This window comes from Rhinoderma darwinii, chromosome 7 (assembly GCF_050947455.1).
Source record: "Rhinoderma darwinii isolate aRhiDar2 chromosome 7, aRhiDar2.hap1, whole genome shotgun sequence".
Taxonomy (NCBI): Eukaryota; Metazoa; Chordata; class Amphibia; order Anura; family Rhinodermatidae; genus Rhinoderma; species Rhinoderma darwinii.
Genome location: NC_134693.1, coordinates 4,576,920 through 4,591,050, shown reverse-complemented (window position 1 = coordinate 4,591,050; position 14,131 = coordinate 4,576,920). Strand labels below are relative to the sequence as shown.

At 51.9% G+C, this 14,131-nt stretch overlaps 1 protein-coding gene across 1 annotated transcript in view; it reads left to right on the top strand.

Annotated features, from left to right (window-relative positions):
* Nucleotides 1–387: 387 nt before the first annotated feature.
* The window catches only part of IPO13 (importin 13), a 49,882-nt gene continuing 36,138 nt past the window's right edge, over nt 388–14,131 (top strand). Inside the window, 4 exon segments of the mRNA XM_075832624.1 lie at nt 388–461; nt 7,472–7,615; nt 7,617–7,656; nt 7,659–8,208. Of these exon segments, the coding sequence (XP_075688739.1) occupies nt 405–461; nt 7,472–7,615; nt 7,617–7,656; nt 7,659–8,208 (791 nt within the window). The 5' untranslated portion in view covers nt 388–404.

The window sequence follows — 14,131 nt, the reverse complement described above, 5'->3', positions numbered from 1 at the left end:
AGGAGAGTGCACACTCAGGAGAGACAGGCTGACATACAGGAGAGTGCACACTCAGGAGAGACAGCCTCACATACAGGAGAGTGCACACTCAGGAGAGACAGGCTGACATACAGGAGAGTGCACACTCATCTGATTGCACTTTTCACAGGTTGGCACTCCTTGATCGGTCCGGATACCTGCACACTGGCGCTGGTGCTGTCACTATATGCAGAGCGGTGGGGGGCACGTTCCCTGTAATCAGCTGGGAGGTGTCTGTGAGCGTCCCCTCCCCCCTGTGCTGTGTGTGAGCTGCACTGAGATGAACGGAGCAGGGATGGAGCGCAACGCTGGGATGTGCTGATTCACCATCATTATCATCTGGAAGTGCAAACCGATCCAGCATCCCCTACCCCCCAGGACCAGAGATGGAGCGCAGGCAGGAGCCGCAGAGCCTGGACTTCACCATGGACAATGTGGAGAAAGTAAGTGACGCTTTGTTATGCCAGGGCAGGCACATCCCAAAAATATCACTCAGTGCCAGGCGGGTACATCATATATATATATATATATATTGCCCAGTGCCAGGTGGATAAATCATATATATATTACCCAGTGCCAGGCGGATACATCCCATGTATGTCGCCCAGTGCCAGGCGGATACATCCCATATATGTCACCCAGTGCCAGGCGGATACATCCCATATATGTCACCCAGTGCCAGGCGGGTGCATCCCATATATATCACCCAGTGCCAGGCGGGTACATCTCATATATATCACCCAGTGCCAGGCGGGTACAGCCCATATATATTACCCAGTGCCAGGCGGGTACATCTCATATATGTCACCCAGTGCCAGGCGGATACATCCTATATATGTCACCCAGTGCCAGGCGGATACATCCCATGTATGTCGCCCAGTGCCAGGCGGATACATCCCATATATGTCACCCAGTGCCAGGCGGGTGCATCCCATATATATCACCCAGTGCCAGGCGGGTACATCTCATATATGTCACCCAGTGGCAGGTGGATACATCCCATATATGTCACCCAGTGGCAGGTGGATACATCCCATATATGTCACCCAGTGGCAGGTGGATACATCCCATATATGTCACCCAGTGGCAGGTGGATACATCCCATATATGTCGCCCAGTGCCAGGCGGATACATCCCATATATGTCACCCAGTGGCAGGTGGATACATCCCATATATGTCACCCAGTGGCAGGTGGATACATCCCATATATGTCACCCAGTGGCAGGTGGATACATCCCATATATGTCACCCAGTGGCAGGTGGATACATCCCATATATGTCACCCAGTGGCAGGTGGATACATCCCATATATGTCACCCAGTGGCAGGTGGATACATCCCATATATGTCACCCAGTGGCAGGCGGATACATCTCATATATGTCGCCCAGTGCCAGGCGGGTACATCCCATATATATCACCCAGTGCCAGGCGGGTACATCTCATATATATCACCCAGTGCCAGGCGGATACATCCCATATATGTCACCCAGTGGCAGGCGGATACATCTCATATATGTCGCCCAGTGCCAGGCGGATACATCCCATACATGTCACCCAGTGGCAGGCGGATACATCCCATATATGTCACCCAGGGCCAGGCAGATACATCCCATATATGTCACCCAGTGCCAGGCGGATACAGCTCATATATGTCGCCCAGTGGCAGGTGGATACATCCCATATATGTCACCCAGTGCCAGGCGGGTACATCCCATATATGTCACCCAGTGGCAGGTGGATACATCCCATATATGTCACCCAGTGCCAGGCGGGTACATCTCATATATGTCGCCCAGTGCCAGGCGGATACATCCCATATATGTCGCCCAGTGCCAGGCGGATACATCCCATATATGTCACCCAGTGCCAGGCGGATACATCCCATATATATCACCCAGTGCCAGGCGGGTACATCCCATATATATCACCCAGTGCCAGGCGGGTACATCCCATATATATCACCCGGTGCCAGGCGGGTACAGCCCATATATATCACCTGGTGCCAGGCGGGTACAGCCCATATATATCACCCGGTGCCAGGCGGGTACAGCCCATATATATCACCTGGTGCCAGGCGGGTACAGCCCATATATATCACCCGGTGCCAGGCGGGTACATCCCATATACATCACCCGGTGCCAGGCGGGTACAGCCCATATATATCACCCGGTGCCAGGCGGGTACATCCCATATATATCACCCGGTGCCAGGCGGGTACATCCCATATACATCACCCGGTGCCAGGCGGGTACATCCCATATATATCACCCGGTGCCAGGCGGGTACATCCCATATATATCACCCGGTGCCAGGCGGGTACATCCCATATATATCACCCAGTGCCAGGCGGGTACAGCCCATATATATCACCCGGTGCCAGGCGGGTACATCCCATATATATCACCCGGTGCCAGGCGGGTGCATCCCATATATATCACCCAGTGCCAGGCGGGTACATCTCATATATATCACCCAGTGCCAGGCGGGTACAGCCCATATATATTACCCAGTGCCAGGCGGGTACATCTCATATATGTCACCCAGTGCCAGGCGGATACATCCTATATATGTCACCCAGTGCCAGGCGGATACATCCCATGTATGTCGCCCAGTGCCACGCGGATACATCCCATATATGTCGCCCAGTGCCAGGCGGGTGCATCCCATATATATCACCCAGTGCCAGGCGGGTACATCTCATATATATCACCCAGTGCCAGGCGGGTACAGCCCATATATATTACCCAGTGCCAGGCGGGTACATCTCATATATGTCACCCAGTGGCAGGCGGATACATCCTATATATGTCACCCAGTGGCAGGCGGATACATCCCATATATGTCACCCAGTGGCAGGTGGATACATCCCATATATGTCACCCAGTGGCAGGTGGATACATCCCATATATGTCGCCCAGTGCCAGGCGGATACATCCCATATATGTCACCCAGTGGCAGGCGGATACATCCCATATATGTCACCCAGTGGCAGGTGGATACATCCCATATATGTCACCCAGTGGCAGGTGGATACATCTCATATATGTCACCCAGTGGCAGGCGGGTACATCTCATATATGTCACCCAGTGGCAGGCGGATACATCCTATATATGTCACCCAGTGGCAGGCGGATACATCCCATATATGTCACCCAGTGGCAGGCGGATACATCCCATATATGTCACCCAGTGGCAGGTGGATACATCCCATATATGTCGCCCAGTGCCAGGCGGATACATCCCATATATGTCACCCAGTGGCAGGTGGATACATCCCATATATGTCACCCAGTGGCAGGTGGATACATCCCATATATGTCACCCAGTGGCAGGTGGATACATCCCATATATGTCACCCAGTGGCAGGTGGATACATCCCATATATGTCACCCAGTGGCAGGCGGATACATCTCATATATGTCGCCCAGTGCCAGGCGGGTACATCCCATATATATCACCCAGTGCCAGGCGGGTACATCTCATATATATCACCCAGTGCCAGGCGGATACATCCCATATATGTCACCCAGTGGCAGGCGGATACATCCCATACATGTCACCCAGTGCCAGGCGGATACATCCCATATATGTCACCCAGGGCCAGGCAGATACATCCCATATATGTCACCCAGTGCCAGGCGGATACAGCTCATATATGTCGCCCAGTGGCAGGTGGATACATCCCATATATGTCACCCAGTGCCAGGCGGGTACATCCCATATATGTCACCCAGTGGCAGGTGGATACATCCCATATATGTCACCCAGTGCCAGGCGGGTACATCTCATATATGTCGCCCAGTGCCAGGCGGATACATCCCATATATGTCGCCCAGTGCCAGGCGGATACATCCCATATATGTCACCCAGTGCCAGGCGGATACATCCCATATATATCACCCAGTGCCAGGCGGGTACATCCCATATATATCACCCAGTGCCAGGCGGGTACATCCCATATATATCACCCGGTGCCAGGCGGGTACAGCCCATATATATCACCTGGTGCCAGGCGGGTACAGCCCATATATATCACCCGGTGCCAGGCGGGTACAGCCCATATATATCACCTGGTGCCAGGCGGGTACAGCCCATATATATCACCCGGTGCCAGGCGGGTACATCCCATATACATCACCCGGTGCCAGGCGGGTACAGCCCATATATATCACCCGGTGCCAGGCGGGTACATCCCATATATATCACCCGGTGCCAGGCGGGTACATCCCATATACATCACCCGGTGCCAGGCGGGTACATCCCATATATATCACCCGGTGCCAGGCGGGTACATCCCATATATATCACCCGGTGCCAGGCGGGTACATCCCATATATATCACCCGGTGCCAGGCGGGTACAGCTCCTATATGTCACCCGGTGCCAGGCAGGTACATCCCATATATATATCACCCAGTGCCAGGCGGGTACATCCCATATATATATCACCCAGTGCCAGGCGGGTACATCTCCTATATATCACCCAGTGCCAGGCGGGTACATCCCATATATCTCACCCATTATGCTGCTTTGACGTAACATCATGCAGCATCACTGACGTACCCATGGGTTGCAGAACGACTATTCGACATGAATGCGCCTCGCTGCTTCTGCTGGAGGAGCGTGCATTGACACTGGGTACAGCTGTGCCCGGCTTTGCCGCTGTATGGGGGGGGGGGGGGGGATGGTGTTGTCATATCTGAAGAACATTTGGCTTTTGTTGTGAGTCTGGAGATGGCGGGGACAGAATTGTGCACGTTATGTCACCGCAGGGGATGAGAGCTTCTTGTGTCATCAGATGTGATGTGTAAATGTAACAGTAAACCATGTGTTCACTTGACTGGGGGTTGCATCAGATAACTTATAATTAGGATTACATATTGCCATTGCTTCCCTGGCAGCCGCAGCTGTGGGCATATAGTAACATTGATTATGGGAAAATATTCTAAATCTCAGAATGCAGTGGTGGCGTAATGTGTAAAGATCCGGATTTCTGCCATCCAACCTAACATGGGCGGAATGGCAGCTCCCTGGCTACGGTCTCCAGTCTATGGCATATCCCTGCTTGGTCTGGCTGGGTTCCGGCAGTATCTTCCAGTGGCTGGGCTCCTGTAGTATATTCCAGTGGCTGGGTTCCGGCAGTGCATTCCAGTGGCTGGGTTCCGGCAGTGCATTCCAGTGGCTGGGCTCCTGCAGTATATTCCAGTGGCTGGGCTCCTGCAGTATATTCCAGTGGCTGGGCTCCTGCAGTATATTCCAGTGGCTGGGCTCCTGCAGTGCATTCCAGTGGCTGGGCTCCTGCAGTGCATTCCAGTGGCTGGGCTCCTGCAGTATATTCCAGTGGCTGTGCTCCTGCAGTGCATTCCAGTGGCTGGGCTCCTGCAGTGCATTCCAGTGGCTGGGCTCCTGCAGTGTATGCCAGTGGCTGGGCTCCTGCAGTGCATTCCAGTGGCTGGGCTCCTGCAGTGCATTCCAGTGGCTGGGCTCCTGCAGTGCATTCCAGTGGCTGGGCTCCTGCAGTGCATTCCAGTGGCTGGGCTCCTGCAGTGCATTCCAGTGGCTGGGCTCCTGCAGTATATTCCAATGGCTGGGCTCCGGCAGTGCATTCCGGTGGCTGGGCTCCTGCAGTGCATTCCGGTGTCTGGGCTCCTGGAGTATATTACAGTGGCTGGACTCCTGCAGTGTATTCCAGTGGCTGGGCTCCTGCAGTGTATTCCAGTGGCTGGGCTCCGGCAGTCTATTCTAGTGGCTGGACTCCTGCAGTATATTCCAGTGGCTGGGCTCCTGCAGTATATTCCAGTGGCTGGGCTCCTGCAGTATATTCCAGTGGCTGGGCTCCTGCAGTATATTCCAGTGGCTGGGCTCCTGCAGTATATTCCAGTGGCTGGGCTCCGGCAGTCTATTCTAGTGGCTGGACTCCTGCAGTATATTCCAGTGGCTGGGCTCCTGCAGTATATTCCAGTGGCTGGGCTCCTGCAGTATATTCCAGTGGCTGGGCTCCGGCAGTGTATTCCAGTGGCTGGGCTCTCAGAGATTTTCTTGTCTCTTAGCAGCTGCAGGTTTCTTGCAGGGGTATGTGGAGCATGTGGGTTGAGCGCTGACACTGGGCGACTTCCCTGGCATGACGTTACCCAGTGCACAGCAGCTGTGTGACCCCCTCCTCCTCCTCCTGGTGACAGGATCCTCCTGGCATGGGGCATAATTGATCGGGCAGGGAGCTCCGCTCTAAGATGCCTCATTGCTTTGCAATCACTAATGCCTTGAACGCTCTCATTTTCGGCTCTTCAGGGCAGGATCTGTTTGTAGAGTTTAGGAGGGGCGTATGTTGTGACTGAATGTAACACTGATTATATGAGACATTTCGTGCCGACACCTGAATATGTTGCAAACAATGGAGGGATAACTTAAATCAGTGGTTCCCGAACTGTCTGAGGCTGGAACTCACTTTTGGCCAAGACTTTTGTTTAGGACCCCCCATTTCTTCTCGCGTATGTCCACATCATTTATAGTTAGATGCTGGTACTTCGCTCCATTTTAAAAATAAGACCCTGCAACATCAAAAATAATGATAATTGTGGGGGATGGGGTGGGATCGAGGTATCCTGCTGCTGTGCAGCGCTGAGGCCCGACTACGGCCACTGATGGTGGGTCATGTGTCCCGACGTGGCCATATGAGGCGTAGCTAGCGATTTAGCACAGGAGGGGGCAAAACACATCTGAGTGGCCCCCCCCACCCAGAATATTGCCCCATAGATGCTCCCACGCAGTATAATTTACCCATAGCTACCCCCATACCCAGTATAATGCCCCCATAGTGCCTAATAAAAAAATAATTACTCACCTATCCCTGTTCCCACGATGAGTGACGGAGATCCCTCTGCTCCTCCTGTCTGTGCAGTGAGCGGCTCGGCACAGACAAGTGAGATGATGTCACTACATCGCGCCTATTTGCGCCGAGCCGCTCACGGCCGGCATTACATAGTGAATGCTGGAGCAGGGAGCCGTCGGCTCCCGAGGACGCAGATACATTTGAAACCGGGACATCGGTGAGAGGCTCGCAACTTCCCAGAGGTCTTCACACGAACCCCCCAGGGCTTCGCGACCCACAATTTGGGAAACACTGAAAATCGATGTAAATATCTTCGTCCTGGAGTCTTCTGTTACAATTGTCGTCTCGTGTTTCAGATTTGTTTTCTTGCTTTATTATAAAGAGTAACGTTATTGAAGTTTTTGGTCCTTTGTAACGTGGAGCGACCTGTCGTCATATTTAAAGTTCACTTCTGTTCACCTCGCCTTATTTTGAGGAACATTTTTTTTTCATCCGTTACCTAATTTGTCACTCCCATAAAAATGGCTGCCAAAACAATGGCGGCGTGAACAGAATTTTTCCTTCCAGCTGAGATGATTGTATTGCATGTTGTCATCGTGTCCCTCTTGTCTCTCGTTCTGCAGGCTCTTCACCAATTATATTACGATCCCAACATTGACAACAAGAACCTTGCTCAGAAGTGGTTAATGCAGGCCCAGCTGTCCCCTCAGGCCTGGCAGTTCAGCTGGCAGCTCTTGAACGGCGGCAAAGTACCAGAAATCCAATACTTCGGTGCCAGCGCACTGCACATCAAGATATCCCGCTATTGGGGAGATATACCCTCCGATCAGTATGAGACCCTGAAGTCCCAGCTCTTCTCACAGATCTCTGCCTTTGCCAGCAGCTCCAAGATTGTCCTTACCCGGCTCTGTGTGGCCCTCGCGTCATTGGCGCTGAACATGATGCCTGACACGTGGCCACATGCTGTCCCGGACATGGTGCGGGTGTTTCAGACGGAGGATGGGCAGACGGATGGCAGAGCTCGCTGTTTGGCGCTTTTAGAGTTGTTAACTGTTCTGCCGGAGGAGTTCCAGACAAGTCGTCTTCCACCCTACCGCAAAGGACAAGTACGCAGCTGCCTGTCACAGGAGTGCGCGTGCGTCTTCCCCTTGCTGCGGCAGCTCCTACAACAGAGCGACTCCCCGGGATTTGTCAAGCAGAAGGTGCTGAAGTGTTTTTCCAGTTGGGCCCAACTGGGCATCCCCCTAACAGAGTGCGAAGAACTGACCATGGCGGCGTTCTCCGCGCTACGGGACCCTGAGCTGTTTGACTCGGCAGTGGAGGCTTTAGTGAATACCATCTCTCAGCCCGATGCACAAAGGTCAGATTCTCGATTGCACTGGTATTATGGCTCTTTTATATGTTTACGTATCTGTTGTGTTCAATGTGGCACCCAAATATCGAATGAATTTATTGGTATAAGGAGGCTACATTCAAGAGTAAGGCTGGATTCACACGAGCATGTTCGGTCCGTAAAGGACCGTATTTCGGCCGCAAGTCCCGGACTGAACACACGGCAGGGAGCTGGGCTCCTAGCATCATAGTCCTGTACGACGCTGGGAGTCCCTGTCTCGCTGCGAGACAACTGTCCCGTAGTGTAATCATGTTTTCAGTATGGGACAGTTGTCCTGCAGCGAGGCAGGGACTCCTAGCGTCGTACATAACTATGATGCTAGGAGCCCGGCTCCCTGCAGTGTGTTCGGTCCGGGACTTGCAGCCGAAATACGTTCCGTCCTTTACGGACCGAACATGCTCGTGTGAATGCAGCCTAAGCGTCCTCTTATACGTCCCGATGTAAGCCGTGTGAATGAGCGCCGATCAATGAAACGGCTCGTTGATCGGCGCTCGTTTGCGTCTTTCACAAAGAGCTATGTATGGGGTCAGGTTACTCCGATCGCTCGGTCCCATACATTTCTATGATGCCGGCAGCACGTCGTCGTTTACACAGGGAGATGCGCTGCCGCCAATGATTATTTTTTCCTCTGCATAAATGATACGATCGGCCGATGAACGAGCGCTTGCACAGAGCAATGATTGGGAACGAGCGTTTGCCCCATTATTGGCCCCTGTAAAAGGGCCTTAACAGTCAACATAGGGTTAAACTTTCTAATATACTTTCAATTCTTCATCATTTTCGAGATCTCTGCATGATGTCAATGAATGGTAATTCTTGTTTCCATTAAGAGATTGAAAGCCGGCCTTCATCTAGTCCTTCTCACACGGTTCATGTCCTTGTTACAGTTCTTTGAGGCCCTTTTACACTGGGCGATTATCGGGCAAACGAGCGTTCACAGAACAGGGCAGACCGTGTAAGCAGGGCAACAATCGGCAGATGAACGAGCAAACGCTTGTTCATCTACTCATCGTATCATTCCAAATGTTACAAATATTATAATTGTCGGCAGCTCATCTTGGTGTGTAAACAGGGAGACGCGCCACCGTCATGATAGAAATGTATGGTCGGAGTAACGAGCGCTCGTCCCCATACTAGCGCCTTGTGAAATGAGCAATTGAGCGCCGATAAACGAGCTCTCTTGTTGATCGGCGCTCGCTGCATCTGCCAAAATGGGCCATGTAAGCGAGCGCCGATTGACAAGACGGCTCATTGATCGGCGCTCGTTTGCTCCTTTCGCAAGGCGCTAGTATGGGGACGAGCGCTCGTTACTCCGATCGCTCGTCCCCATACATTTCTATTTAGTCGGCAGCGCGTCCCCTGTTTACACACCAAGATGCGCTGCCGACACCGATTAATATTTTTCAGTTTAAAAACGATACGATCATCAGATGCAAGAGCGTTTTCTCGATAATTGGCCCAAGTAAAAGGGCCACCGATTGTGGCCGGTGCAGCGAGCGCCGATCAACGAGACAGTTTGTTGATCGGCGCTCGTTTGTTCCTGTCACACGGAGCTCTGGATGGGGGACGAGCGCATATACGGTTGCACATCCGTGGCCGTCCGCAAGACTTCTATGGGGAGTTCATGTCGCAATTTTTGACAAGAATAGGAAATGTTCTATATTTTGCGGATCATTTCTACGGCCCAGACTCACGCCTGTAAATATACAGAAGGGTGTCCGTGGCCTATAGAAATGAATGGGACTGCAGATTATCCGTAATTACAGATGAAAACTACGCTCGTGTGCATAGGGCCTTAGTTGTGTGAGCAGGACTGAGTGACGACAGGTTTTCAGCCTCTGGATACAAACGAGAATTTTTCCATTCACTGACGTCAAGCAGAGGCCTTGAAGAAGTTAAAGACATTTTCTTCAAATAATTAAAGGAGTTGCCCTCTCAGGATAACCCAGGTCCATATATTCTATTAGGGCATTTAGACTTCATACGTTTCTGCTTTTTCTAGCCGGAACGGAGAGCCGCTGGAAATGGTGGGTTTTGATCTGGCGGACTTGTGCTGTGGTCTGGCGGACTTGTGCTGTGATCTGGCGGACTTGTGCTATGATCTGGCGGACTTGTGCTGTGATCTGGCGGACTTGTGCTGCGATCTGGCGGACTTGTGCTGTGATCTGGCGGACTTGTGCTATGATCTGGCGGACTTGTGCTGCGATCTGGCGGACTTGTGCTGCGATCTGGCGGACTTGTGCTGCGATCTGGCGGACTTGTGCTGCGATCTGGCGGACTTGTGCTGCGATCTGGCGGACTTGTGCTGCGATCTGGCGGACTTGTGCTGCGATCTGGTGGACTTGTGCTGCGATCTGGCGGACTTGTGCTGCGATCTGGCGGACTTGTGCTGCGATCTGGCGGACTTGTGCTGCGATCTGGCGGACTTGTGCTGCGATCTGGCGGACTTGTGCTGCGATCTGGCGGACTTGTGCTGCGATCTGGCGGACTTGTGCTGCGATCTGGCGGACTTGTGCTGCGATCTGGCGGACTTGTGCTGCGATCTGGCGGACTTGTGCTGCGATCTGGCGGACTTGTGCTGCGATCTGGCGGACTTGTGCTGCGATCTGGCGGACTTGTGCTGCGATCTGGCGGACTTGTGCTGCGATCTGGCGGACTTGTGCTGCGATCTGGCGGACTTGTGCTGCGATCTGGCGGACTTGTGCTGCGATCTGGCGGACTTGTGCTGCGATCTGGCGGACTTGTGCTGCGATCTGGCGGACTTGTGCTGCGATCTGGCGGACGTGTGCTGCGATCTGGCGGACTTGTGCTGCGATCTGGCGGACTTGTGCTGCGATCTGGCGGACTTGTGCTGTGATCTGGCGGACTTGTGCTGTGATCTGGCGGACGTGTGCTGTGATCTGGCGGACTTGTGCTGTGATCTGGCGGACTTGTGCTGTGATCTGGCGGACTTGTGCTGTGATCTGGCGGACTTGTGCTGTGATCTGGCGGACTTGTGCTGTGATCTGGCGGACTTGTGCTGTGATCTGGCGGACTTGTGCTGTGATCTGGCGGACTTGTGCTGTGATCTGGCGGATCTGGAGATAATAGCTGTTTCCAAGGGTTTTAACAGACGGACCCCGAGCCAACATCTGATCGCCGAGTGACTATAGTCTTCGCTAGACAACCCATTTACACTTTATGTGAGAACCTCCAGGATTCAGCACTTAAGATGTTTTATTCATATAATATAATCATTCATAAAACCTATTTGGAACTCAAATTTAAGGGAGACCTGTCTCTTTAAAGGAAGGATCAGTTCACAAGTTGCGTAAATACTGCAGTTTTTCCTGAACGGAATTCGTTGTGTGAAGTCCGCAGCAAATAAAGTGGTAAAGTGGATGAGATCAAACAAATCTCCTCCACACGCTGCGTAAATACTGAGCAGAAAAAACACGCAGAAATTGACCTGCCGTGCGGAATTTTATTCCGCAGCATGTCAATGTTATTGCCGTAACGCTGCTTATTTGTTGCAGGTTTTCCTATTGAATTCAACGGGGAGGTTAATCCCGCAACAAATAGCAGTGGTTGCGTTTTTTGCGGCGGGTTCACAGCGATCCCACCGCAAAAAAACGCAATACATAAAAAATAAAAAACATACTTACCCAGAAGTCTGTGTTCCTCCCTCCAGCACGGCCTCCTGGGATGACGTTTAATCCCAAGTGACCGCCGCAGCCAATCACAGGCTATTCATATCATATCTGGGGGTTTGTTACATTTGCATCCAAATACATTTTACCTCCATTAATATATCAGGCTGGACTGCATACCGGTAATCTCCATTGTAACAACCCCTCAGCTGTCAGAGATACTGTATCAGGTTTGTTCATGTTTTTAGCCTCTGGATCTAAACGAGAATTTTCCCATTCACTGACAACAAGCAGAGATGAGCAGACGTAGAAACACAAAGGGGGGGGGGGTGATTGCCTTTAATTTCTTAATCTGCTTGTATAAATGACGGCTGCGCTCTGATTGGTTTCTATGGGAAGCCAGAAGTTTTTCTGATCGACCGTTTTGATAAACGAGGCCCAAAGTGTATCAGAAAGTTGCGGGACTTTTTATTATTTAAGCTCCTGATGTGATTGGCTGCTTATTAGGTAGAGTTTATATTATTATGTATGCGTTATATATCATTGTATCTCGCACCCTCCTGAGCTGTGTATTGAATACAGTCTATATACAGGCCTGACCTCACCGATCCCGGAGTCTCAGGTGACATTAATAGAGGAGACCCCGTCCGTGGGTGTCCAGCGTTATACTCCCGCTTCCATGTTGTAGAATGCGGCCTGATTAGACACCCCTCCCCCATCCTCCGTATTGTTGCCGTCTCTTTAAAGGTGTGTGATATGGGGGGGGGGGGGTGCAGTTCCTGCTTGTGATCCCGGCGCACTGCATCTTACATCCCTGGGAAACGGTACCCGTCGTGACCACAAACGCGGCCCGCCGATTGGCTGCTCGACCTTCCAGTTGCTTAGCAACCACTTATCCTCTTCCCTTCCTTCTGGCTCACGCCTGCGTTCACACCAGCAATAATAAAAGGAACCTAATTGCAGAGCTGCTGTATGTTCTCCATGTCTGGGGAATGCTGCTATATTAACCCTTTCAGCACCGGGCCGAGGCTACAGGACGGGTGACAGTCATTGCTAGAAAAAGATGCATTGCAGCTTGTATTTTCCCAGACTGCAGCAGAGGCTGCCGGGAGACTGAGGCCTCCGCTATAGGCTGGGCCTGCTGAGAAGTCTAGGACAAGGTCACTAGAAGGACATTGGCTGCTTACACCCCGATACTATCACTAGAAGGACATTGGCTGCTTACACCCCGATACTATCACTAGAAGGTCATTGGCTGCACAGACCCCGATACTATCACTAGAAGGACATTGGCTGCACAGACCCCGATACTATCACTAGAAGGACATTGGCTGCACAGACCCCGATACTATCACTAGAAGGACATTGGCTGCACAGACCCCGATACTATCACTAGAAGGACATTGGCTGCTTACACCCCGATACTATCACTAGAAGGACATTGGCTGCACAGACCCCGATACTATCACTAGAAGGACATTGGCTGCACAGACCCCGATACTATCACTAGAAGGTCATTGGCTGCACAGACCCCGATACTATCACTAGAAGGTCATTGGCTGCTTACACCCCGATACTATCACTAGAAGGTCATTGGCTGCACAGACCCCGATACTATCACTAGAAGGACATTGGCTGCTTACACCCCGATACTATCACTAGAAGGTCATTGGCTGCACAGACCCCGATACTATCACTAGAAGGACATTGGCTGCTTACACCCCAATAATATCACTAGAAGGACATTGGCTGCTTACACCCCGATACTATCACTAGAAGGACATTGGCTGCTTACACCCCGATACTATCACTAGAAGGTCATTGGCAGCACAGACCCCGATACTATCACTAGAAGGACATTGGCTGCTTACACCCCGATACTATCACTAGAAGGACATTGGCTGCACAGACCCCGATACTATCACTAGAAGGTCATTGGCTGCACAGACCCCGATACTATCACTAGAAGGACATTGGCTGCACAGACCCCGATACTATCACTAGAAGGTCATTGGCTGCACAGACCCCGATACTATCACTAGAAGGACATTGGCTGCACAGACCCCGATAATATCACTAGAAGGACATTGGCTGCTTACACCCCGATAATATCACTAGTAGGACATTGGCTGCTTACACCCCGATACTATCACTAGAAGGACATTGGCTGCTTACACCCCGATAATATCACTAGAAGGACATTGGCTGCTTACACCCCGATACTATCACTAGAAGGACATTGGCTGCACAGACCCCGATAC